General features: G+C 41.0%; 1 protein-coding gene across 1 annotated transcript; it reads right to left on the bottom strand.

Moving 5' to 3' along the window:
* Nucleotides 1–6,441: 6,441 nt before the first annotated feature.
* LOC139446542 (tetraspanin-3-like) lies at nucleotides 6,442–23,992 on the bottom strand. The gene is made up of 7 exons (XM_071227868.1): nucleotides 23,830–23,992; nucleotides 16,044–16,235; nucleotides 14,670–14,744; nucleotides 12,897–12,989; nucleotides 12,382–12,522; nucleotides 11,854–11,937; nucleotides 6,442–10,947 (listed from the first exon to the last, which is right to left on the bottom strand). The coding sequence occupies exons 1-7, from the start codon at nucleotides 23,890–23,892 to the stop codon at nucleotides 10,849–10,851; spliced, it is 747 nt and encodes a 248-aa protein (XP_071083969.1). The 5' UTR covers nucleotides 23,893–23,992; the 3' UTR covers nucleotides 6,442–10,848.
* Between the last annotated feature and the right edge of the window lie 1,839 nt (nucleotides 23,993–25,831).

The raw sequence follows: 25,831 nt of genomic DNA, 5'->3' as shown, positions 1-25,831 counted from the left end.
TGGACGCGACGTTAAACCCCATTTCACCTCACCTCAAAGGGATATTACGTGCGCTTCGGGTATCACTTACTACCTCTAGAATATTAGCAGAGTATGTTATTCCTCCACACAACTGCACATTCTGTAGAAGTACTAGAAACTAGGAACGAACTATCGCAACTAGCAGCATGTCGGGTTGGGAGATCCATCCGTCAGTGACAATGGAAAGTGAAAATGAATTGTTTTTTATCTCCTCACATAAAGCTTAGTGTTTTGTTTTTTGTTTGTTCAACGCTGCACTCTGGAATATTCCCGCTGTATGACGGCGGTCTGCAAATATAATCGAGCCTTGACCAGAGAATCCAGTGAGTGACATCATGAGCATCGATCTACGCAATTGGGATACGATGAAATGCATCAACCAAGTCAGCGAGTCTGACCGCCTATTACAAGCATGGGTTCTGAAGACCTATTCTTAACCGGAAGCTTCACGGGACGAGTAGTGTGTTAAGTAGTTTGAGCGACGAACGCCTGATATTGTCATAATCTGACAGGCCAGTTCTTAACACAGGCCACCTCTGATCACCACCACTTCATCAACAGGGCACAAGAGAGCACCTGTAAAATAACCATTTTTTATAATAGTGCACCTCACCACTTCTTATAATTTAACAAACAAACTTCTAACAATATGGCACAAGGGAGCTCCTGCAAAATCACCACTTCTTATAACAGGGAACTCTTGCAACAATGTTTGGAAGAACCACTCCTTAAAAGGAAGCATGCAGTGTGTGTGTGTGTGTGTGCGTGCGTGCGTGCGTGCGTGCGTGCGTGCGTGCGTGTGTGTGTGCGTGCGTGCGTGCAGAGCACCAGGCAGGCTAACAATAACTTAGTACATCTTTTAACGTCTTTTGACATGATGCGGCCGGGGATCGAACCCCCGACCTTCCGCTCTCCGGGCAGACGCTGTATCCACTCGACCAAGAAGGCGGCCGAGAGCCAGAGAGGGGTGAAGGGGTGCTTGTTAATATGTACGCCCCAAAATGCACCCCTCTTTTACCAAGAAGCTTTATCCGCCTGCACTAAGCAGCATTGTTATAGAACTAACATCTTGGGGTAAAGTTTTACTTTTCAATTTTCATTAAGAACAGTATAGACATTGTGAACAACTTAACGACAGCCATTGTGACCAATCGATCTTCATAATTACTATGTCGATCACACGGCAGTTAATACCAAAGGGGTCGACTATTTGATATTCCTGGGGAGGGGGTTGGGATTTTGTCGACAAAAAAAAAAATGGCCCCGAAAATGCTAGAAAAAATAATTATGCTTCAGACTGTTGAAATGAAAAAAAAGAAATTACCTGTCATTGTAGCAATGTGATCTCACTACCAAAAAAATCAGGCTCAAAGTTTTAAAAAATTATCTTGTTTGCAACTGAAGCTGAAAAAATATATAATCTTGATACAAATCGTATGTGATGCCGGCAGAGCCCTTCATGCCGCAACCACCGTGCCTAAACATCGTGCTCTTGAACTTCTGCCGGAGAGCACCTCTCTCCACGCCGCCTCCAAACACATTGTCTACCTTCTGTAAAGAGACCCATGAAGATTCCGGAGTAGAATAGGTCTTCAGCAACTCATGCTTGCCGTAAAAGGTGACTATGCTTGTCGTAAAAGGCGACTAACGGGATCGGGTGGTCAGGCTCGCTGACTTGGTTGATACATGTCATCGATCCCAATTGCGTGGGTCGATGCTCATGGTGTCAATCACTGGATTATCTGGTCCAGGCTCGATTATTTTACAGATCGCCGTCATATAGCTGGAAAATTGCTAAGTGCGGAGTTAAACAACAAACAAACCATCTGTAAAACGTATACAGAAACTAAATTCATAAAAAACATGTTCTATGCAATGCCGCTTTTGACGACCTTCAAAGTGCTGTGCCCACTGTTGTCTGAGACGCATGTGTGCCACAGTCAGACTCATTACTCTGGGAGGACGTCTTGATTTCAGACCCTTAGTTTTCAACCTGTTTCGTATCGTTGATGTCAAAAGTTGAATTCCTGTGGCAGCCCTAAAGCCAGAAATAAATCTGTTTCTCTTAACGAAATGGTGCGCACATATCGATCCTGGCTGGGAGTAGTCCTCCCAGGCCTTCCTCCACCGACCCTTATCTTAACCCCACCAGTTACAGATATCGTTCCATCAGTCTGGATATCACACTTTTAGAATTACCAAAGTGTCTGGCAACTGCATTCTGAGATTGGCCAGCTTCGGTCCTGCCTAGTGCGCGCAATTATGCATTTCTTGTCATGTTCGGTTTTGGAGGCAGTTTTGGCACATACTAGTAACCATGCAGGATGTGTCACCATGAACGACATGTTATACACGCGCAAAATTTGCTATCCGTGTTCCGGTACTGTGTCTCATGCAACAAAAGAGTCATTTCATTCTTACAATTGAAATGACAGGGGTCTCCTTAAATATTAAATATTGGACCCGTGAAGATCCGGGGTAGAAAGGGTTTTCAGTAATCCATTACTGGGTCGGGTGGTCAGACTCGCTGACTTGGTTGATGCATGTCATCGTATCCCAGTTACGTGGATCGATGCTGATGATGTCAGTCACTGGATTTTCTTGTCCAGGCTCGATTATTTAGACCGCCGTGATATACGAGGGGTGTTCATTAAAGATTTCCCCTGACCCACTTCCGATGGACCTATTGGAATGAAACTTGGCATAGGTATTAGTCTTTCTCCACATAGGAACCACAAAGAGTTACACACTTCTCCCATCGTTTTATGCAACTATGGAGACCTCGCTTGTAAAAGCCCTCATTTTGCGTCTCAAACCAGGACTTGACTTCAGAAATGACTTCATGGTTGGAAAGAGGTGGAAGTCAGATGGTGCAAGGTCAGGAGAGTAAGGAGAATGTGGAAGGATTTCACAGGACCGCGCTTCTGTCTGGGCAACATGAGAGTTGTGTACTGGAGCATTGTCTTGCAGGAGACGGACACCCTTGGTCAGCATGCCACGCCCCTTAAGCTTGATAGCGTCCCGCAATTTCCGCAGCAGTGAAGCATAATAAGCTCCTGTAATTGTGGTACCCTTTGCCAAGAAATCCATCATCACTACTCCGTGCTGGTCCCAAAACACCGTGAGCATGACCTTCCCTGCAGAGGGTTGAACACGTGCCCTCTTTGGGGGTGGTGACTCCACATGCTTCCATTGCATCGACTGAACTTTAGTCTCAGGATCATAGTGATGGACCCATGTTTCATCCTGTGTGATAAGTCTGTCAAAAAAGTTTGCCTGTTGTTTTTGGCACATGTCCAAAAGATCCTTTGAGCAATTGACTCATTCCTGCTTTGGGAAAGGTGTGAGCAACCTGGGAATCCATCGTGCAGGCACCTTAAGCATGTTCAAATTGTCATGGATGATTCTTTCCACAGACCCTACACTGATCTCGACATCTTGTGCTAACTGGCGAACAGTTATACGTCGGTCTGCCAAAATGGCGGTCTCCACTTGATGGATAGTGTCCTCATCAATGGCTGAATGGGGGCGACAAGGAATGGCAGCTGTTTCCACAGATGTCCGACCACACTTGAACTGGCGATGCCAGTGTTTAACAACGTCATATGATGGGGCATCTTCCCCATAAGTTGCTTTCATTTCATCGAAAGTTTCTTTTGGTGTGCGACCTTTCAAATATAAAGACCTAATCACTGCTCGGTATTCTACTGGCTCCATTGTCACACTTGAATATGCTGCGTGCGGCGTTCAACAAAAAACAAAACAAAACAAACCTTAAATATTGTTCCTCGTATTTCATAACAGAAAGGTGACATAATACTGGAAAATGAAGGATCGGATTATATATACGACACAATATCCTGGGATGAACTACCACCCATGGCTGTTTGGGTCAAGTTTCGAGGGCTGGCAGAAAGGTTCTGAGCCTGACTATGGCTGATGTATAGCGAGCCCTGATCATGAATTAAGTACAATACGTCCCATGCTTAGAGTCTGCATTTGGACCAAATACATGACCAGGCAGCACATGTCTGCCGGCATCGAAGTGACAAGGTATTCTCTGTTGATGAACATGGACAAGATTGACTACTTCGCTGTCATCAGTATCTCCAACTAAAAGGGGGCAGTCGGGTAGCCTAGTGGTTAAAGCGTTCGCTCGTCACGCCGAAGACCCGGGTTCGATTCCCGACATGGGTACAATGTGTGAAGCCCATTTCTGGTGTCCCCCGCCGTGATATTGCTGGAATATTGCTAAAAGCGGCGTAAAACCATACTCACTCACTCACTCCAACTGAAAGGGCTTACTCAAACAGCCATGCGCGGGGATTTGGTGTCCACTCAAGGGTATGACACTCCTCCCTTTGCCAATGTTAAGAGGTGAGCAGCGGAATTCAAGGGGACAAGAGTGAATGAGTGAGGGTTAACGCCGCTTTTAACAGTATTCCAGTCATATCAGGGCATGTCAGCTTAATGTGGGAGGAAAGCCCCAAGTGATGCAGGTCTTAGACGATTACCACTTCGGTGAAACCCACGAAGCACGGGTATGTTGCTGACAAACCTAGAAACATAATCGGAGTGAACCGGGATTCGAACCCACAATCATAGGTTTCTGGCGTGCCCAAGGGACGCATTTCTGCACAGCGAATCGCGGCGTCTTAGACGACTGTGCCACCCGTGCCCCCTCAAGGGGACAAGAGAGAGCTTCGAAGTTAAGACAAAATCAGGAAGACTCTCAACTGTCACCACGAAGTAAAATGTTGATAAAATACATGTTATGATTATGGTTGACTGGCGACTCTTCACACGTCAAGTACCCAATACAGCAGGAATCTCCTCATGGGAGCTGAGAACATTGAGGAATGAAATGGGCATGACAAAGGTTTCAGGACACTAGGTGCTAAGGCTCCCGATCAGAAACACTCCAGGGTCATCATCTACCATGAGAATTTGCGTCGTTTTGAAGCGACTTGTAACCATGAGCGTGTCTTGGGTTTAACACTGTCAGCTGAGACTTAACAACAGTTAGAGCTGTGGGGGAAAAATATGGGCCAATATTATGCTAATCTGCTTAAACAACTAGTGAGAATATCGAGGATAAACGTAAAAATTCATTAAAAGTGTATTGTTCCTTCACGGCAATACACCAGAAAAATGACACAAAGCCTTTTGTCACCATGGCTGTAATTGCTCACTGAACATCCTCGGTATTCACCAGATTTGGGACAGTCAGATGTCCACCCCTTCCTAACCTTGTAGAAAAAACTCTGGCAGGCATTATGCAATGATGATGTTATTTCTGCTGCGGAGGTGTTCTGTCACACTGGAGGTGTTCTGTCACACTGGAATCGACTCAGACATGTGGACCTGGGGATTGTGTTATAACACATATAACAACACATCAACAAACCTTTGTTCTAGACCAAGGGACACAATTTGCCGTGCAGGGTTGATTCAGTGGTCAAAGTCCCATGGTCGCAGGCTCAATTCCCATATTCACCTTGACGATGATCCTTGTTGGGTTTTTTTCAATAAAATACATGTGCTTGTTGGTTAACCACTCTCCTTTCCTTGAGATAACTACAACTCACTGAATTAGATCCTAACTCGCATCTACATTGGTTTGTCTGTAACAGACCTAAACTAATGGGACCAACGTATAAACATGGCTACCTGGGTTAAGTCCTGAGCATCAACCATGGTTTGTCTGTACCAGACCCGAACTCACAGGATCAGCATGTAAACATGGCTCTGTGGGTAATGTCACTCACATCTACATTGGTTTGTCTGTAACAGACCTAAACTAATGGGACCAACGTATAAACATGGCTACCTGGGTTAAGTCCTGAGCATCAACCATGGTTTGTCTGTACCAGACCCGAACTCACAGGATCAGCATGTAAACATGGCTCTGTGGGTAATGTCACTCACATCTACATTGGTTTGTCTGTAACAGACCTAAACTAATGGGACCAACGTATAAACATGGCTACCTGGGTTAAGTCCTGAGCATCAACCATGGTTTGTCTGTACCAGACCCGAACTCACAGGATCAGCATGTAAACATGGCTCTGTGGGTAATGTCACTCACATCTACATTGGTTTGTCTGTACTAGATGAAACCAGTTAAGATGTATGTATGGGTCATGTTCCTTGTATCTACAATGGTTGGTTTGTGTCAGATCCAAACTCATGCAAATATATGCAAATAATCATGACTGTGTGGTCAAGTCTTTATCTGTGTTGCCTTCTCTCAAATATACTTGTTTATATCGTACTGGCAGGTGGGATCAATATAAAACTAATGAAAACAAACACATGTAATCCTTGAGATTGGGGATTTTCTTCCTGCTGTGGAGTATAAGCTGCTTTCATTGCTAGACTACAGCAAGGAGCACGGACAAACAATCAGGACAAAGAGACTGATGTTCATGGTTTATTCTACACACAGCTACACACATGACAGTGATGAAAGCCATACTACACAGCACATGACACACTCAGGAGAGGGATGATCGGCCACTTGACCTACATCACGACTTTTCAAAACAAATCTCTACATCAAGCCAATGTGAAACAACATTCTGAAAAGAATTAAATTAAATCATTTCCTTGTTTTCAGTTTCAAATACAGTCGAATATATTGGGGTCATCTATCTGACTGTGCCAGAGGACTGATGTCAGTCTGAGGCCAGCAGTGGGCCACCTCTCACCGACACCAAGGTCACCCTGCCAGCATGAGAGTACACTGTCAGTATTTCATATTAGTTGTCAAATTACACCATTTCATTTAAGCTTATTCCTCAGCCCCTTGGATCTCTTTGACTTGAATGCCCTCTTGTCCAGCAGTACGTAACCTGATGACCTGTATATGACCAATCGTTGCCTGAGCAACCATCCACATCCTCGGTTCATGAGGACACACTCCTGATGACCTGTACATGACCAATCGTTGCCTGAGCAACCATCCACATCCTCGGTTCATGAGGACACACTCCTGATGACCTGTACATGACCAATCGTTGCCTGAGCAACCATCCACATCCTCGGTTCATGAGGACACACTCCTGATGACCTGTACATGACCAATCGTTGCCTGAGCAACCATCCACATCCTCGGTTCATGAGGACACACTCCTGATGACCTGTACATGACCAATCGTTGCCTGAGCAACCATCCACATCCTCAGTTCATGAGGACACACTCGCTGTGACAACCTCATCCTTACTCTACTCAGCTGACAACCACTGCACACAGGACTCCCTGTGGGTTTGGGGTTACTGCACCATTGGCAAGATTTTGTAAATAATTGTGATGATTTTCCTGCTCTGTGCACTGACAATAACACATGATGTAAAAGTAAAGGTATGACAGGCCTAACTATTTACATGTGCTGTGTGAAGCTGAAAATGTAGTTAGTGATACCAAATGGAGGAACATACTAGGGGTGAAACGATACAGCAAGGTTGTGATACGAGACGTATCACGATCCAGAGGTCACCATTGCGATACGCATATTTACGTCAAATTGCATGGAAACTTTTTGACAATAAATATTTCAGAGCAGGTTCAAAAGGAAAACTTGTTCGTAGCGGCTATTTTTAGTAGTGAACCTCATACGCTAATTACAACCTATTTTGTAATAATTGACTGACAAAAACGCCAGGGGTGGTCAAACTAGAATCAAGTTGTGTATTCCAGCAAGTGTATTGTGTTGTATATAGATATGGAAAAATGCATCATTTCACCCCTAGAATATACCACTAGTTAACTATACACTTGTAAAACACTGAAAAAAGGTGGGCTCAAATGACAAAGGTAAACATTTACACAGGTGACTGACCATTACATTTTAACGTAGCTGAAAAAAGGAAAGTATTACATGCTTTATTGTGTGTTCTGTTACTCAAAAAAGTTTTCCTTTTGAGACCACCACATGGTTTGATCTACCAGAGGTAAAGAAATGCATGTATTGAAAGAAACCTTGACTTGGATTACAGCATTCTCTTGTCACTGGTAACACCCACTAGGGCTGGGACTGGTAACTCGGGTACCCAGGTCGGGTGGGTACTGAGTAGGACCCAGGTACCCACAGGACTACCAGGACCCATGGTTAGTCACATGATTTATTGTTTAATGACAAAAGTTATCTAGAACTCTATGGTTACACTACACGTCACTAATGTTCTCATTTCTTTCTGACTATGCACCCATTCCTTCTCATTTTTCATATGGTTGAATAAAGATATAACTCAAATCAAATTCAGTGTATGCATGACCAGATTGTTCATTACATGTATCTTAATACGTTTTGCCAGGGCTATGCTAAAAATGTTCCTTTCGGACATTTTGAGACATCTCCCGAGACCTGCAGCGGGTACCCCGGTAGGGTCGGGTAATAGCGGGGTGGGTACCCGGGTAGTAAATTTGGACTCGTCCCAGCCCTAACACCCACATACAGCAGCACTAGCTCTACACAGCTGTCAAAGTTATGAAAGACAACACAATTAAAAAACAACAAAAATGAATAAATACTTACATCAAAACATCATCAAATAATGTCTCGCACAACACAGAGGTGTGAGACATAATATTTGTGCAAATAAGAAACCAATGGACATTAAAGCACATTTCACGCGTAACTTCTTATCACTTGTTCGGTGCAGTTGTAGGGTGGTGATGATCATGATGTAGGATGAAGTAGAACATGGAAGTGTCATTTCTCACAACCACTAAACCACACAGAAGGGCTGCCATGTCCAACGCCTTCCCTTGTATCAAAACACACCGGTCATGGTACAATCATTCAAATGCTTCCATGATCTAACTTAGTAAAGGACAAGAGAGTTCTTCAACTACAGCCTGACTATCGTCTCTTCCCTGAACCACAAGGCACAGACAATCACAAGTGTTAAAGTAGTTCTTCATAGCCTCTGTTGGTAGCATATGATAGCTATACTTGTGTTAACTACAGGGATATATAATGAGGGTATTATAGGTCTTAACTTTCCGCCATACACAAAAAATGTACTAGATACAAGGATAATCAGTCATGAAAGAATTGCTTAAATGTTGGCTGATTAATAAAACAACAACAGCAAAATCCAATTAAAGGGGGGAAAAAGAATAATATTACAATCATAATTCTGAGACTTCATGCAAATAACCATACTGCTAAACTAGATTAAACTAGAATAGAATAGGCACCATTACTTCAGCTCACATACTTGTCATAGACTTGCAACTAGCACTAGTCCAGAAGTCCCAACTAAAACGACTAGCGACTGAAATTATAATGCTTCATAGATACAGCTCATTTGTTCTTGCCGAAGACCCCGGTTCGAATCTCCACATGGGGACAATGGGTGAAGCCCATTTCTGGTTTCCCCTGCCGTGATATTGCGGGAGACTTGGCTCAGGTAAATTGGCAGTACCAGCAAGTTTGACGCAAGTTATTCCTTGTCTGTCTGCTACTTCAAGTTTTGTTATGTATATCAATCTTACAGTTCATCATTAACCTAACCACACAGACATAATGTCTCTGGCTCACATAAGACACTATTTATTAATTAACTACTTATTAATTGAATTAATTTATTATAAATTGGAAATTGGCAGCAGATCTTGGAGCAGTCTCCCTTTAACAAGTCAACATGACAAGGGGTCTCCTACCACCTGCCACCAACTCAGGGTTTCAAATCAGTTCATCTTCTTGGATACTGATGTTTGTCATCCAAAATGTCAAAGGTTTTATTCAAATTTGGTAATACTATTGAACAATGTCCTGTCCAAAGTTATAATATCCTGAACCTGTACTGATGCCACTTGTCTGTAGTAACATGACTGTAACCACAGAGGTACTTGGGGTGGGGTGTCCACTAGACATGGTGCTGTATGACCAGCTTTAAGTACTTGTGTCAATCAGTCGTTTCCTTACAACTGTCAAAGTACTCATGTCACATTGTGATTGTTACACTGTATATAAAATAATTTTTAAAAATCAGGAAAAATTCAATTTTTGCCAAACAATTCTCCTGGCAAGGTGATCAACCAATATGAATCCATTACTTTTTTGACACGTTATCCATTCCATGTAAACACAGAGGCGTGCTTACCCCAACTCAAGATGATATATTTTTGCATACTTTGCCAACATGCAAGCAATTTTAACTGCCCTCTGCTTGCATTTGAGTTCGAGAGAATGAAATCTTATTTGATTACAAATCTTTGTCCATCACAGTAGGGTCATCCAACAATGCACACGGACAGCTATTAATCTATATCAGATCTAGACATGTAAAGTAATAAAATGTACACATACGATATTTACATTCATGAATTACATACAGTCGCCTGTCTATCAGACATGCTAGGTGGACCATCCGTTTCCTTCATAACTGTTTCTCAATTTCCCAGTTAAGATTTGCCACACTTCAGTGTGGGGACAATTTCTCCTGTAAACAACACATGTATTATATGAGGATACACGTCAACTGGTGACCATAATGCCTCAGAGCAGGGCTGTACAACAAACATGGCCCTAATTTCAATTTTCTTGTCATACATTTCAAACCAAACAATGCTTCAAACACAGAAATACAATTTTGGATTTCTGCAAAGCATACACTATTCCTGTTTAGAACTTACTATTTTATTTCGTTGAAGATTATGCTAGTCACATCAAAACTATCAACTAGTGACATGTTGTCGTAAGGGAAAGCTTTGAGTGTCCCATTAAAGCTCAATATACCCAGTGAACATAGGAGCATTGTGAAACAAGGCCAGCTAGACTGGTCCATGGATGGAAATTTGATGAGGAGGTGTGCTCTCTACACGCGTAGTCCGTTCCGTTGGGCACTCTCCAGTGTTTCGTAACGTACATCACGCGATCGACACAGCAGGATGCAAGCGCTGATGAGGCCGAGGATCTGTGGAAGACAACATACAGGAAGTCAGTACACCACATATCACTAACAAACACAGCCCGATCACCTAATCCTGGCACTAACACACTGACTACAAGACATCCTGTTTAACTAAACACGACTGTATTCTCACCATTATGTATACCCAACAATTGGGGTTTAATATCACTTTAAGTAATTGAGTGAGTTTGCTTTAACAAAATGTCAAGTTAATGTGGGAAAAGAGCCGAAAGGTTTATTATGTTCTGTTTTTTGTTTAATGCCGCACTCAGCAATATCCCAGCTATATTGGCAATGATCTGTAAATAATCAAGTCTGGACCAGGCAATCCAGCAATTGACTTCATAAGTATTGATCTATGTAATTCGGATACAATGACATGCATCAACCAAGTCAATGACCTGACCACCTGATCCCGTCAGTTGCCTCTTACAACAGGCATGGTTACTGAATACCTATTCTGACCCGGATCTTCATGAGGTCGAAAAACTGAAATGTCATGGGCATTTAGGGACAAGTTCAAAAGTCTGATGGTGGATAAAAATCTTAATTCCTGAAGTTTATGGGGGAGGATGATTGGCACTTTGACAATACAACTTACCTGATTTCTCAATGCATAATATAGTAACTAAACAAAGCCTACCCTGAACTTTTGAACTGGTTGCTTATCATAAAGTGAGTGAGTGAGTATGGTTTTACGCCGCTTTTAGCAATATTGCAGCAATATCACGGCGGGGGACACCACAAATGGGCTTCACACATTGTACCCATGTCGGGAATCGAACCCGGGTCTTCGGCGTGACGAGCGAACGCTTTAACCACTAGGCTACCCGACCGCCCCCTTATCATAAAGGACAACAGAAGAGGCAAAGATTTAAAGTCTGTTATCACAAAATATTTGTTGCTTACCTGGATGATGGCGAAGGCAACAGTCACTGCAGCAATGTACACAAGGTTCATCAGGAATTTATCCTTCAGCAGGTCCAGGCAGCCCTAGAACATGCCAAAATTCCAAACTACGGTCAACAATGGTCACAATGAAAGCAACACCAATGCAGTCTCCTCTGCCTGGTAGTGTGAAATCAGATTCTAGCCTTGCAGCTAGAAGGACATATTTCCCAGAAAACATAGCAGATCATATTCTAGGAATTTATCTAGGATTCCAAACGATAAATTGACCCTGGCAGGCAAGCTAGAAGAGAAGCTAGAGAGCTGGAAGAGAATCATAATTTTTTCAAAATTGGGATTTCTTTTCACTTTACCCCTAGTCTATATAACAAAATACTGAAAATATATATATTTTGGGCGAAGATATTAATGATAATAATAATGTGCATTTATACTGCACTCAACCCATACGAGAATGGTTGCTCCAAGCAGCACTCCAAGGAAGAATAATGAAAATATTTAATGTAAAATTATGCACTGAAATCCTACCTCATCATAGATGTCTGTTCCTTTAAGTGATGGAGAACAGTTCGTTGCATTCTTACAGCAGCTCCTTGGAACCATGGTCGTGTTCCCCCAGCCTGGAGAGGTGGCCCAGTCGGAGGCATTGTGAACCCCACAGCACTTGAGCTGGAGGACAATATCACATCCTGTCTTGTAAGCTCAGCTCATAATAGTTCATAGGTTTAGGCCAAAATCTGCCATGTCTACTAATATATACACAGACACAGACAGACACACACACACACACAGAGACACACACACACAGAGACACACACAGAGACACACACACAGACACACACACACACACACACACACACACACACACACAGACACAGACACACACACACACACACACACACACACACACACACACACACACACACACACACAAAATAACCTATTTTCTGTGGACACCAGTCAGTGATCTGCACACAGCAGAACGTATCACACATCACAATAAGGTCCTGGGCTTATCACAAATAACAATGATGGGCTCTCACCTCTTTCTGAATATAGTCAATTTGATTTTTTTCAGCAGTCTCATTGTAGTGATTGACAGCATCCTTCAGACCTGTGTCAAGTACATCTCTCACCTAAAATGAACAAAGATAATTATTACAAACACAAACATGGTCAACATGTCCAATAGGGTCTCACCTCCACGAAATGGCACTGATGAGGCTGTTTACTTTGGAAAGTTTTGTCTCAGATGGCTTAATATCAAGATGAAGAGTGAGATCATAACAGCTCGCAAGTCACTATGGACCTGGCATCATCTTGGGCCACTGTTTGTACCTGGAAGCTAATGCCTGTCACAACAAGGAACACTGTACACAAGCGAGTGAGTGAGTATGGTTTTACGCCGCTTTTAGCAATATTCCAGCAATATCACGGCGGGGGACACCAGAAATGGGCTTCACACAATGTACCCATGTCGGGAATCGAACATGTGTCTTCGGCGTGATGAGCGAACGCTTTAACCACCCCCACTGTACACAAGTGGCTAGCTACAGGACAACATATGTAAGCTGTATCTACCCTAGCCAATACTTGTTCATGTTGATCAGCAAATACACAGGAGTGTCATGGAACATTAACAGATTAATGTAAACAATGTTACACCAGAACCTCTCAGAACTCACAGAATGACAAACTCCTGCTTTTACTTCCTTTCTACAATACATTCATTTGTAATTTGTTCTGCAAGGTAACATTGCAGGTAGTACAGCGGCAAAGTTTTTGTTCTCTTTGAACTAGAACCAATGGAAAATGCAGCTAATAAAGTCAGAGAATGTTCAGGTTAAGTTGAAAAAGGACCTGTACTGTCAACATGATCAGGCACCTACTCCAGTGCACATCAAGATACTGAAAATTCTGAGGTTTTTACCATTGCAATAATGTAAAAACAGTCATTAAAGCTACTTTCTCTGTATTGGTCCTGTTATCAGTGATATACTGTCACCTTTACAAAGCCATAACATTTAGAAAACTATATTAACATGATAAACACGAATGTGGAAAGTTTTAATTCCAATTTCAGAATTGTTACTGACATTTGCTCCCAACTCTGAACAAACATTGGCCTTTATGCAGATCTAGATAGAACCCTGTAATATGACGAACACAGTGCTATTTGAATGAGCGAGTCAGTGAGCGAGTGAGTGAGCGAGTGAGTGAGTGAGTATGGTTTTTGCGGCTTTTAGCAATATTCCAGCAATATCACCAGACACCAGAAATGGGCTTCACACATTGTACCCATGTCGGGAATCGAACCCGGGTCTTTGGCTTGACGAGCAAACACTTTAACCAACTAGGCTACCAGACCGCCCTTCAAATGAATGAACCAGTGAGACTGAGCTTAGTTCTACGTAACAGTTCCTGCAAATTATCAACTACTGTTGTGAATAACAGTGAGTGAGTGAGTTGGGATTAACGCCGCTTTTAACAGTATTCCAGTTATATCGCGGCGTGTCAGCTTAATGTGGGAGTAAAGCCCCAAGTGATGCAGGTCTTAGACGTTTACCACTTTGGTGAAACCCACGAGCACGGGTATGGTGGTGACAAACCTAGAAACATAATTGGGGCGAACCGGGATTCGAACCCACAATCATAGGTTTCTGGCATGCTCAAGGGACGCAACTCTGCACAGCGAATCGCGGCGCCTTAGACGACTGGACCACCCGTGCCCATTGTGAATAACAAAACAAACTTCCAAGTATTGAAGCATGCAGAACACCGACCCGATGACAATGAATCATACATGGATAACTCACATCATTCCTGAACACATAGCCCATAGTAGCTGCAACAACCTCTGCCAGGAACACCAGGAGAATCAGGGAGAAGAACTGCAGAGTAAAACAACATAAAACATCAAAATGAGTGGAAATTATATTGTCTTTAATGTTTAACCATACTGTTTCCATTTTACATGGTCAAACTTGCAGCAGTATTGACACTAAGTAAAGAAGGCATGTTGTCACTGGTAATTGTATACATAAATCAGTAAACATTAATAATGGCAGTAGTAATATGATTTCATAAAATCAATTGTGAAAAATAAACTCCATGAAAGTAACAAGTCACTCCTAGAAACTACACAGACCAGAATCTGTTCAACCAGATGGATGAAGACATGAAATATTTCCTTTCATTTGTAGCGACATGTACAAGAAACATGATTTATCCCAGAATGTTGTCAATGTCTGAGTCAGTGACTTATGGACCAGAAGTGACTTATGGACCAGTAGTGACTTATAGACCAGTAGTGATTTATGGACCAGAAGTGACTTATGGACCAGTAGTGACTTATAGACCAGTAGTGACTTATGGACCAGAAGTGACTTATGGACCAGAAGTGACTTATGGACCAGTAGTGACTTATAGACCAGTAGTGATTTATGGACCAGAAGTGACTTATGGACCAGTAGTGACTTATAGACCAGTAGTGACTTATGGACCAGTAGTGACTTATGGACCAGTAGTGACTTATGGACCAGAAATGACTTATGGACCAGTAGTGACTTATGGACCAGTAGTGAATTATAGACCAGAAGTGATTTATAGACCAGAAGTGACTTATAGACCCGTAGTGACTTATAGGCTTGTAGTCTGTAAAAAGTAGGGCTGGCTATCGATATAGATCATACAGATTCATAATCATTAACGTAATATCGATCAATATTGGAAAGGTAACTTTGAGCAAATATTTTTAAAAGTCTGTAAGAAATCAACATATTTCATCCCACTGGTGAGTGGTTTGAGATATAACAAAAACAGTTGCATTCCATCTTTGGCAATAAGACATGATAGACAATGACAAGTCTACTTCGGCTAAGTTAAACAATATTTCATCACAATAGTTTATGTAAGTCATTATTGATGACATAATTTTCATAATATTAGTTAATATTTCTTCCCATCAACGATAACTTCCGATTATCAATCTTTTCAGCTAGCCCTAGTTAAGAGACAGTTCAACATTTACTAAAAGTGAAAACATGTATAGACATGCAGTAGCAAGCCTGAATACTACTACATGTAACTTCAAGGATACCTTAACTCTAGACTGTATTGGGCTAATCATGCTAATGGTCTAATGGTCTAATGGTCCAATGGTCCAATGGGCTTATCATTGTAAAACTCACCGCTGCTAATAGGCACTTGTTTTCCTTACATGCAGCGATGCAGCCAAGGAGCCCGATGATGAACATGAAGATGCCCCCGCTGATGATGATGCTGGCTGGCACCAGAGTGAGGCTTGCCTCCGTCACCTCGTCAAAGTGGCTGTACGTTGAGTAGACCCATGCTCCTATGAAGCAGAGGGTTGCAGCAGCACCCTGAAAATATCACAATTTGAAGTAACCATGGCAACCCTGTTGGCCTATAGCTCACCCTGAAAACATCACGAAGCGTGTCAACCCTATTAGATCTGTAGGCCTACAGATCACCCTTAAATATCACCTTTGCCCCCACACCCCCGGATTTTTTTTATAGAAAACAGTTTTATTTTTAATCAAGAAAATGGCAAGTTGGGGACAAATGATACCTGTACAAATATTTGCCTCCCCCTGTCAAAAGCTGCCTTATCATGCTAACTTCATTTTAGGTAGTCATGCTTCCCATGCTTTGTTGCAGTGTAAGTCAGCGTTCAGTAGACTGTTCAGCATGTGACACCAGAGCTCCAGGTAAGCTGCATATTTGCTTAAAATACTCAAGACAAATAAAATCCTAGCATATTAAAACTATCTATTAAGAGTTCTGGCCCTTCTTTGTCCCTTCTACTGTAGACCCTTGCAAATCTTGCAAAAGACCGAAATTTGCATGTCAGTTTACAAACCGGATGTCGATTTTGTTTACACGATTTTGATTGGACTTATGCATGGACTCATTAGTCCAGCCAAGGCTTGAAACTCCCTTGGCTCAGGAAGATGTCTGATCACTTTCCGACAGTAACATTCAGAAAAGCTTGTGCGACAAACAAATTTGAAAACCAACAGATTCCAATCGAAAAGGACATCGTGCCTTATCAAACAGTAACACAATCACTTGATTATTCACTGTTAACCAATGAAACATGAGATAGATAAATGATAAAGTTATTCTCCTTTCACTTTCGCAACACTTGTCCATGGAAATTCAAATTCTACCCAATAAAAGATTGTATCTACTTTGTAGCAGAGTTTCATCTACACGCATAGATCACATAATTATGCAATCTCACACAAGGCATTATTGAATGACATAAATCATGGAAAACAGATTAACAATTACAAGGAAACAGAACTTAAGATTAAGTCATTATCCCCGCACACATAATGAGTCACCTCAGGGGAAACAACTCTGAGTGAAAAGTCAGATAACCACTAAATAATGAATGATTGTCTGCCACTTCCTTCATGCTGTAATGCACACAAGCGTATTGTTTAATCACCAGGGGAGTTGGTTCATCTCTACCAGTTTCTCTGCTTGAGCACCCTGGTTCCCTACTGTTGCAATGCATTAAAACATTTGAATCCTTATGGGTAAGTGACTCACCACCTTGAGAAAAAAGGACTGCCTTCTGAGGCATATGGCCAATATGATTATTACTGCTACAAAATGGCCATGATGGAGCCAATTAATTTTCACTACTTGTCGTAAGAGGCGACTAACGGGATCGGGTGGTCAGGTTTGCTGACATGGTTGATGCATTTCATCGATCCTAATTGTGTGGATCGATGCTCATGATGTCAATCACTGGATTGTCTGGTCCAGACTCAATTATTTACAGACCGCCATCATAAAGCTGTAATATTGCTGTGTGCAGCGTCCATCCCTGGCCGCATCATACCAAAGGGCGTTAAATGATGGTACTTATCCTGCCAAAGACTGGTCAGTACGGAGTAAGTATACTGTGTCTGGGTGGGGTATGCATGTTAAACTGTGGCATGGTAACCCTGGGCTAGCACTATAAAATTGGCATTAGTCCGAACTAGTACAAGCAGTCACACACCTACACACACACATGCATGCACGTTGCTATATACAGTAAGTGCAATAATCTTGAACGTGACATGATTAAACCCAATTTCACCTCACCACGATTTTGATCAGCAATGAATGTTAAATGATTTGGGTTGCTGGAAACTACATCATCGGTATTTGATTGTAAACATAAAATATACATACAAGATCCTACCAGGTGCGAACGAGTGACTTCTACACAGGTGCAAATGACAGTTCCAATAACAACTGACCTTCACTTATAACTGCAGTGTGGTATTCCATGGTACAGTATTGAATAACAGAATATGTGTTAAACGTTGCCAAGTTTCTGTTGTTTCTTTTCTAAGCAAAAGATGAAATTGTTTGGTCATATAACACGTCCTGCTTATGTTTCTGTTAGTCTGGGTTAAGACCTGCATCACTTTGATGTGGTAAAACTAGTGGTGACATAGCTAATACTCAAAGATGGACAGAAAGGTCAAGCAACAACCAAACGATTTGGCCTACACTTTCAACATACTCGATTATGAGACGGTTTGGTTTCCTGAGAAGGCATATTCACTATTTACTACTTAACGTCTTGGAGACAAAGTGAGAAAGGAGGAGGCCAGTGTCTTCTTAAAAAGAATACAGCGCTGCGTTTGGTTTTAAATAGACCTGCACAATACACAATCAATGAACATATCACTGCAAAATGATGCTACTTAAACTGATTAATTTTTAATGACCTATCGATCATGATTTCACAACCTATTCCCCAAACTAGATATACACCACATAATGTTTGTTTTTGTTTGTTGTTTAACGCCGCACTCAGCACTATTCCAGCTATATGACGGCAGACTGCAAATATTCAAGTCTGGACCAGACAATGCAGTGATTGACATCATCAGCATCATTCCACGCAATTGGGACATGATGCATCAACAAAGTCAGCGAGCCTGACCACCCGATCCCGTTCGTCACCTATTACGACAAGCAAAGTCGCCTTTTATGGCAAGCATGGGTTGCTGTAGACCTATTCTACCCTGGATCTTCATGGGTCCCCCTACATAATGACAAAGTGGTGGTAAACAAATTCACTCAATCACTCCTTTACAACATTATTAAATATTGTGAACCATGTATCATAAATACTCGAGTACTGTTGGTCTCTGTCTTACACTGTAGGGACAGAAATGCAGTTATTTTCAAGTGTGCCCCAGGCACTCTAAAGATGTGTAGGTTGTGTGTCCTTAGGAGTTTAAATGTGCCAATTAGAACAACAAGTCTGATTCATCAACAAAGGGGTGAACGTCATTTCAACATGGCTAGTTGATCGTAATCTTGAAAGTTTGCCCCTTTCCTTTTGATCGAGAAAATACCCTTTTTCATTTCTGAATAGTGAATACCAAAACATGCCCAAAAGTATTTTGTGAATAATGCTGTGCATTATGCATGTTTACATGTTCATCATTTTCCATGTGTTTGTCATGTTTTTTGTTAACTTTATATAATACGCAATGACACATTGAGTTCATGTTAAAATATTATGTCTGAGTGTGCCGTTCTGGCAGTGGGAACTTATTTCACTCATTCCATGGGCACCAGAATACAAGAATTTCAAACCCTGGCAAGTACGTAAGTAATACAGGAGACTTAAACATACCAAAAACAAATTAACACTAAGATGCCAAGGGAGGTAATCATGTCAAGAGCTCTTGCATTCAAATTCGATTGGGCTGGTTATTGATGTGAAATGAAACGATCAATAATCTGTGGCATAATATTGATTAATGTAATCAGCATGAATTTTAAGACTCTGCATGCCGTCCTGCTTTCCGGGGTGGGTCAGTATCGATCGTTGTGTATTGAGATGTAACAGTTCTGCTGTAACCAGTAGCAACTGTTCATCCAGAGTCATGCTTGCATTCCTAGAGTGCACAGCTGTGAAGGCATCGGTTAAGAAAGAAAACAACCATTCATATGATTCTTACAGAAGTGTACTAAAAGCAATAAGCATTCCATAGACTTCATTTCAATTCAAGACATTTACATAACTTGAAGCAGTTAACTTGTCATAACTCCTACATATGTAATGTTACTAAATCCAATAGTTGTTGGGTCAAGGCAACAAGTGTTGCCGGGGGTTCTGAAACAACAACCAACAATAGGTTTACCATGTTTAGCATGTCTCCTTCCTTCAATTACTACAGCAATTTTTTTTTAAGATCTAAGATCTCGGACTCATTTCAAGTTATATGATGAAAGTTAAAGCTGCAAACAATAAGCTGCACAAGAATTGTGCACATCCATTATGCATTCATCAAATTGGCCAATTGAAAGTTTTCTTATGGAATACATGTATTTGTTTACCTGTATATATGTTGAATATGTTTCCTATTTATATGTAGCATATATGTTTATATGTCATGTATGTAGGATATATGTTTACATGTAGGATATATGTTTACATGTAGGATATATGTTTACTTGTCTATAAAGAAATTGAGATAATTAGTGCTCTGGGCATCTAAACCAAGTCAGTAGCAAACGCATGCACCTATTGCGAGTGTTATCAAGGGTGAGGGCAGTTGATTGAAACATCAACAAGCAGTATCAATCAATTCTGACAGATAATTAATAAATTAAGGATTTTTTGCAGGTGGTCTTTGATTCTAATTGATCTATCAAAACCACTGAAATAGTTTTGCATTATCATTCTCCAGATAAATGCAAAATTTCATTTTGGGGGGCTTAAATTTCTTTGAAAATTCACAAGCCAAATTTCTGGTCAAAACATTAGACTAGTACATAGTCTCTGAAAGTAAGCAATTTTGTTGGAAACAAATAACTCTATTTAGATTGAAAAGGATCCCCAGTGAGATGGGACATTCGGAACCTGGTGAAAAACAATTAAGCAGGGCTTTTGTAGTGGCCTGGCCTGGCCTGGCCTGGGCAGGGCTGGGAAAATGATATGGTTCAGGGACTGTGAGACAGACTAGTCATAACATGCCTAGACAACTGGAAGCTGACAACATCACCTATATTTGATATATCCAAAATCAAATATAAAATACAAGATGTCTGTCTTGTGTGTGTTAGTTCGTGTTCAAACCTACTAACACCATGAACACATCACCTTTTGCATATTTAATTCCAGACAGTTAAACATGCACATCATTAATTTTTATTTCAAATACTTAGGACTTCTTCAAAACTTAAATCAAAGCATTTAAAAAATATAGTGACTCAGATACAGAGCTCCAGATAAACTGCGTATCTGCGTGAAATACGCATTAGAAATGCAGAAATACGCAGTAAAATATAATCCAAGCGTATCAAATACGCAACGAACCTTACAGATACGCTACAAAAATAAAACTTGTGCGTATCATCAAAATATTGTGAAGTAACCCTGCATATTCGATTAGCAAATCAGCAACTTATTTTGAATTATAAAGGGGCATTCCGTCAACCTTGCCAAACTCCACGATGACAGTTACATCATGATCATTTGCCATCACACTTTCTTGTGGAAGTATCCTGGTATTTTTGAGTCCTATAAAGCTCTCGAACCCACACGACACCAGTTTGCAGGGACTAGATGAATAGTGTTTTCAAATATTTAACTTAAATACCCACATCTGTAAAAACTAGTGGGTAACAGAAATTTGAATACGCAGATTGAATTACTGATACCCAAAGATTTTAAAATGCATGGGTAAAATACCCACAACACCAAAAGCTTATCTGGAGCTTTGAGATATTACAAGAATACTTGCAAACCCAAGTTTTTATATCATTATTTATTTAACATGTTCAAAAGAGTTCTGTACATGGATAAGAGATCATATTAGAGTAGTTTAATAATGGGAACTCTTATGTTCCAGTTGTTTTGTGTTATTCTGTTGAGAGGGAAGTACAACAGTGGACATTTCCCATTCACGAACCATGGAAGTTGTCGCAATCGTCTGAACTACATATGCTATGCATCTCATACAGCTCCTTTCACATAATCTTAAGTGTTGCATTCATCTATGTTGGTGATTATGATTCACTAATGGTTTTAGTAATATGTCGTCAGTCAATGGATGCCAACAAGGAGTAATAAACAGACTGTAAACAATGATGGAACTAAAGGTGCATTGTGGGAGTTTTGTTTATATCAACTCTTCACATGACATTCCCTACTTGTCTTTTCCTAAAATATATTTGGGCCAGTTTCTTACCTACCATGTCTACTGTATTTGTAATATGTCCTATAGCATTAGCAGTCAAGTTTACTCATCATAATCAGAAATATTCTAATAAAATAAGTCAAAAGTTCCACTTTGAGGTAAAATAAATATATTGAAATTATATACATGATGAAGAATGACACTGCTAATGATGATGAATTGTAACAAACTCACTTACAATTCTGAATATAACAAATGTTTGTAGATCACTTTTATCATTTGCTGTACAATTTCTTTTTCCCAATTCCCAGAATGTTTTGGTAACCACAACCTACTGCAATGGTCAGGGTCGCTATCGGAACAGGTACTAAAACATGTACTCCATTATATTTCTGTATACACACATGTACCCTAAATGGGTAACATATATACAGCACTGCCTATTTTCACAACACAATTGGGCTGTTTACCTAAATCTCCTACAATCTGGACTCGAGGGCCATAAACATCGCTTTTAAGAGCTTTGTCAAAATAGGTATGACAAGAACACACCCCAGGCAGCTTTCTGTATACATGAACGTACACTAGGGTGGCAATATCAATGGCTCTAGAGTTAGGATTGTAGGGGATTAAGGTAATCAACATACTATGGCTCTAGTGAAAATAGTCAGTGCCATACAAACGTTTGTGTCTACAGAAAGCTACCTTGGGTAATTTGTGCACACACAGAAGAGTGAGCATTTGTGGAGTGAGTGACTAGGTGAAAATTGTTTTACGTTGCTTTTAGCAATATTCAAGCAAAATCATGACGGGGGACACTAGAAATGAGCTTCACACATGGTAACCATGTGGGGAATCAAACCCAGGCCTTTGGTATGACAAGCAAACCCTTTGACCACTAGGCTACCCCACCGCCCCGGTACCTGCAGTGCATCTATGTACACAAAAAAATACCTGGGGTGCATTTAAGGATACAGAAAGGTACCTAGGGTACATTTGTGGATACAGAAAGGTACCTAGAGTACATTTGTGGATACAGAAAGGTACCTATGGTACATTTGAGGATACAGAAAGGTACCTAGGGTACATTTGTGAATACAGAAAGGTACCTAGGGGACATTTGAGGATACAGAGAGGTACCTAGGGTACATTTGAGGATACAGAAAGGTACCTAAGGGACATTTGAGGATACAGAAAGGTACCTAGGGGACATTTGAGGATACAGAAAGGTACCTAGGGTACATTTGAGGATACAGAAAGGTACCTAAGGGACATTTGAGGATACAGAAAGGTACCTAGGGGACATTTGAGGATACAGAAAGGTACCTAAGGGACATTTGAGGATACAGAAAGGTACCTAGGGGACATTTGAGGATACAGAAAGGTACCTAAGGGACATTTGAGGATACAGAAAGGTACCTAGGGTACATTTGAGGATACAGAAAGGTACCTAGGGGACATTTGTGGATACAGAAAGGTACCTAGGGTGTATTTCTCTTGTACCTGTGACAAGGACCCAGCATCCCTACTGCATGATAAAATAATACAAATAAATGTAGTTTATTCTGGCCTATCAAAACCAAACGCGTATCAAATATACGTCTTTAATGATTTGATTCACAGTAAAATTAAGTATTTGACAAGAATTGTTAAGAACGGCCCGAGTGTTGCACTTGGATTTGTGTTGTTTCGTGAGTCTCCATTGACATTAGATCGTGTTGTTGTTGGGGAAATGTCATGGCGCGCCATGATATATCATGACTCAAAAACGTTGTCAATATCTTACCCAAAATATCAGTCCAACCACTACTAAACAGATCTTGGAAGTTACAGTACATCCACCAGCCATGTTGCGGAATGTCGTTGACAAAGTCCTCTCAGTAACGACAGTTGATGATAAACACGCACTTGTCTGCTTTTCAACCCGTCAGATGTTCTTCCGTCATGAGATATTTATAGAAAGTCATGTGATTGCTTCCTACTCTCAAACCAAAGAAATTCCTGTTTCTTTTAGGTATGAAAACATGAGTTCGTGTAATACATATATGTATGCTACCTAAATAACCTTGTCTTGTGTTCGTAAGATATCAGATAACAAAATCATATTCTACATTTATAAATAACGTCAGCTAGACTGCCAAAACGGTATCCTCGGGGGCCCTATTTGGGTTGCTTTCAGTGTTATTATTTATATGAGTGAAAACGTTCTTTCAATTATGTACTGCATAGTCAAAACTATAAAATCAAGGATAGTTTGACACCGGAATAACATTTGGCGATAATTAAACACAAGTATCATCAAATAGCGCCAATGACAATCCGAAATACCTTAAAATTTGCTCCATTATACGCAGGGGATAACATGAAACATACATTTATATCAAAGCATGGTTTTGCACTTTAATAGGGTCACGCTTTTATTCAAGATTGTTTGTTTTTTCGAATTGAGGAAACTGAAATAGTTCAAACAAGCCCCGGGCCGGGATCTCTGGTGTCCTTCTGTCATCAGTGATTGACATATGTAAGAGTCATAGCTCTGCCGGGCGTCACAATGGTGTGATATGTGTTAAAGTTGTTTGTCCATGTGCATTGGGAAATTGGACAATAATAAAAGTTAACACTTTATTATCTCGAATAATTTGGAAAATAGAGACATTAGTGTTCCATATTTCTGACTGACACAGCATACACACATAGCATACGATGTCAAGTCGGGTACAGTAGCTGGCTGACATTATACACAGATATCATACGATGGATAGTAGATGACTGACATTATACAAGGATATCCTACGACAGAATAGTACATGGTTAACGATGCTTTAAGATGAATTAGGCCTTCGAAACACCTTTCATTAACTACCTTATTCTTCTCTTGGTTATAGACAGTGAGTACGCACAAGTATAATTATTTAAGTGCTATACTTACTTACTGTCAATTAGCTTTAGACACGCGCACATGCACACGGGCACTCGAACGTTCATAAAATTACTCTCACATTGGACCCTGAAATGTTTCCGAGAATAAATGTTAGGCAGTAATAGAATATGTCAGTGGTCCTAAAGTCCTTGCAAAACTGCCCAATATACTAAAAGGCCAAATGTAGAGATTCTGGTAGACTAACATATAGTCTCTGAAATGAACATATCGTACAGAAAAAAAAATAGTTGTTCAGTTATCTTAATACAAATCTAATAAAAAGGGAGCCCAGTGATTCTCTGCAGTAATCTAGACTTGCCAAACATTATAGACTTGCATGGGCTGTAGTTGATATAAATGTATCAGGGTCTGTAAGACAGACTAAGATTCTGGCAAAACCATGTAACATGATACCCCGCCCTTATCATTCCAATATCACATAGCTGGACACTGTAGAGCACCACTGCCTGTCACACTTCGTTGGACCAAGGCCGCCTCCGTGGTCTTGTGGTAGAGCGTCCGCCCGGAGAAGGGAAAGTCCAGGGTTCGATCCCCGGTCGCGTCATACCAAATGGACGTTAAAAGGTGGTACTTGTTTTACCCTGCCTGGCGCTCGGCATTAAGGGGCTAAAACAAGGACTGGTCGGCTCGGAGTCAGTATACTGTGTCTGAGTGGGGTATTCATGTTAAACTGCGGCATGGTATCTCAGTGGGCTAGCACTATAAATCGGCATCAGTCCGGACTAGTACAAGCAGCAACAAACACACGTGCATGCATGTCGCTATATAAGTGCAATAATCTTGGACGCAACGTTAAACCCAATTTCACCTCACATGGCCATTAAGAGGTCAACACAGAAGCTCCGCT

This window comes from Haliotis cracherodii, unplaced genomic scaffold (assembly GCF_022045235.1).
Source record: "Haliotis cracherodii isolate W230 unplaced genomic scaffold, xgHalCrac1.p SCAF_1, whole genome shotgun sequence".
Taxonomy (NCBI): domain Eukaryota; kingdom Metazoa; phylum Mollusca; class Gastropoda; order Lepetellida; family Haliotidae; genus Haliotis; species Haliotis cracherodii.
This window is presented reverse-complemented; position numbering and strand designations above follow the sequence as displayed.

What these genes read in the sequence shown, in the direction of transcription:
- LOC139446542 (XM_071227868.1), bottom strand. Translation starts at nt 23,892, where the DNA reads ATGGCTGGTGGATGTACTGTAACTTCCAAGATCTGTTTAGTAGTGGTT. An exon ending in GCTATGTGTTCAGGAATGAT is followed by an intron (nt 12,990 to 14,669) that starts GTGAGTTATCCA and finishes TGTTCATTTTAG; the next exon opens with GTGAGAGATGTACTTGACAC. An exon ending in TTGACTATATTCAGAAAGAG is followed by an intron (nt 12,523 to 12,896) that starts GTGAGAGCCCAT and finishes ATTGTCCTCCAG; the next exon opens with CTCAAGTGCTGTGGGGTTCA.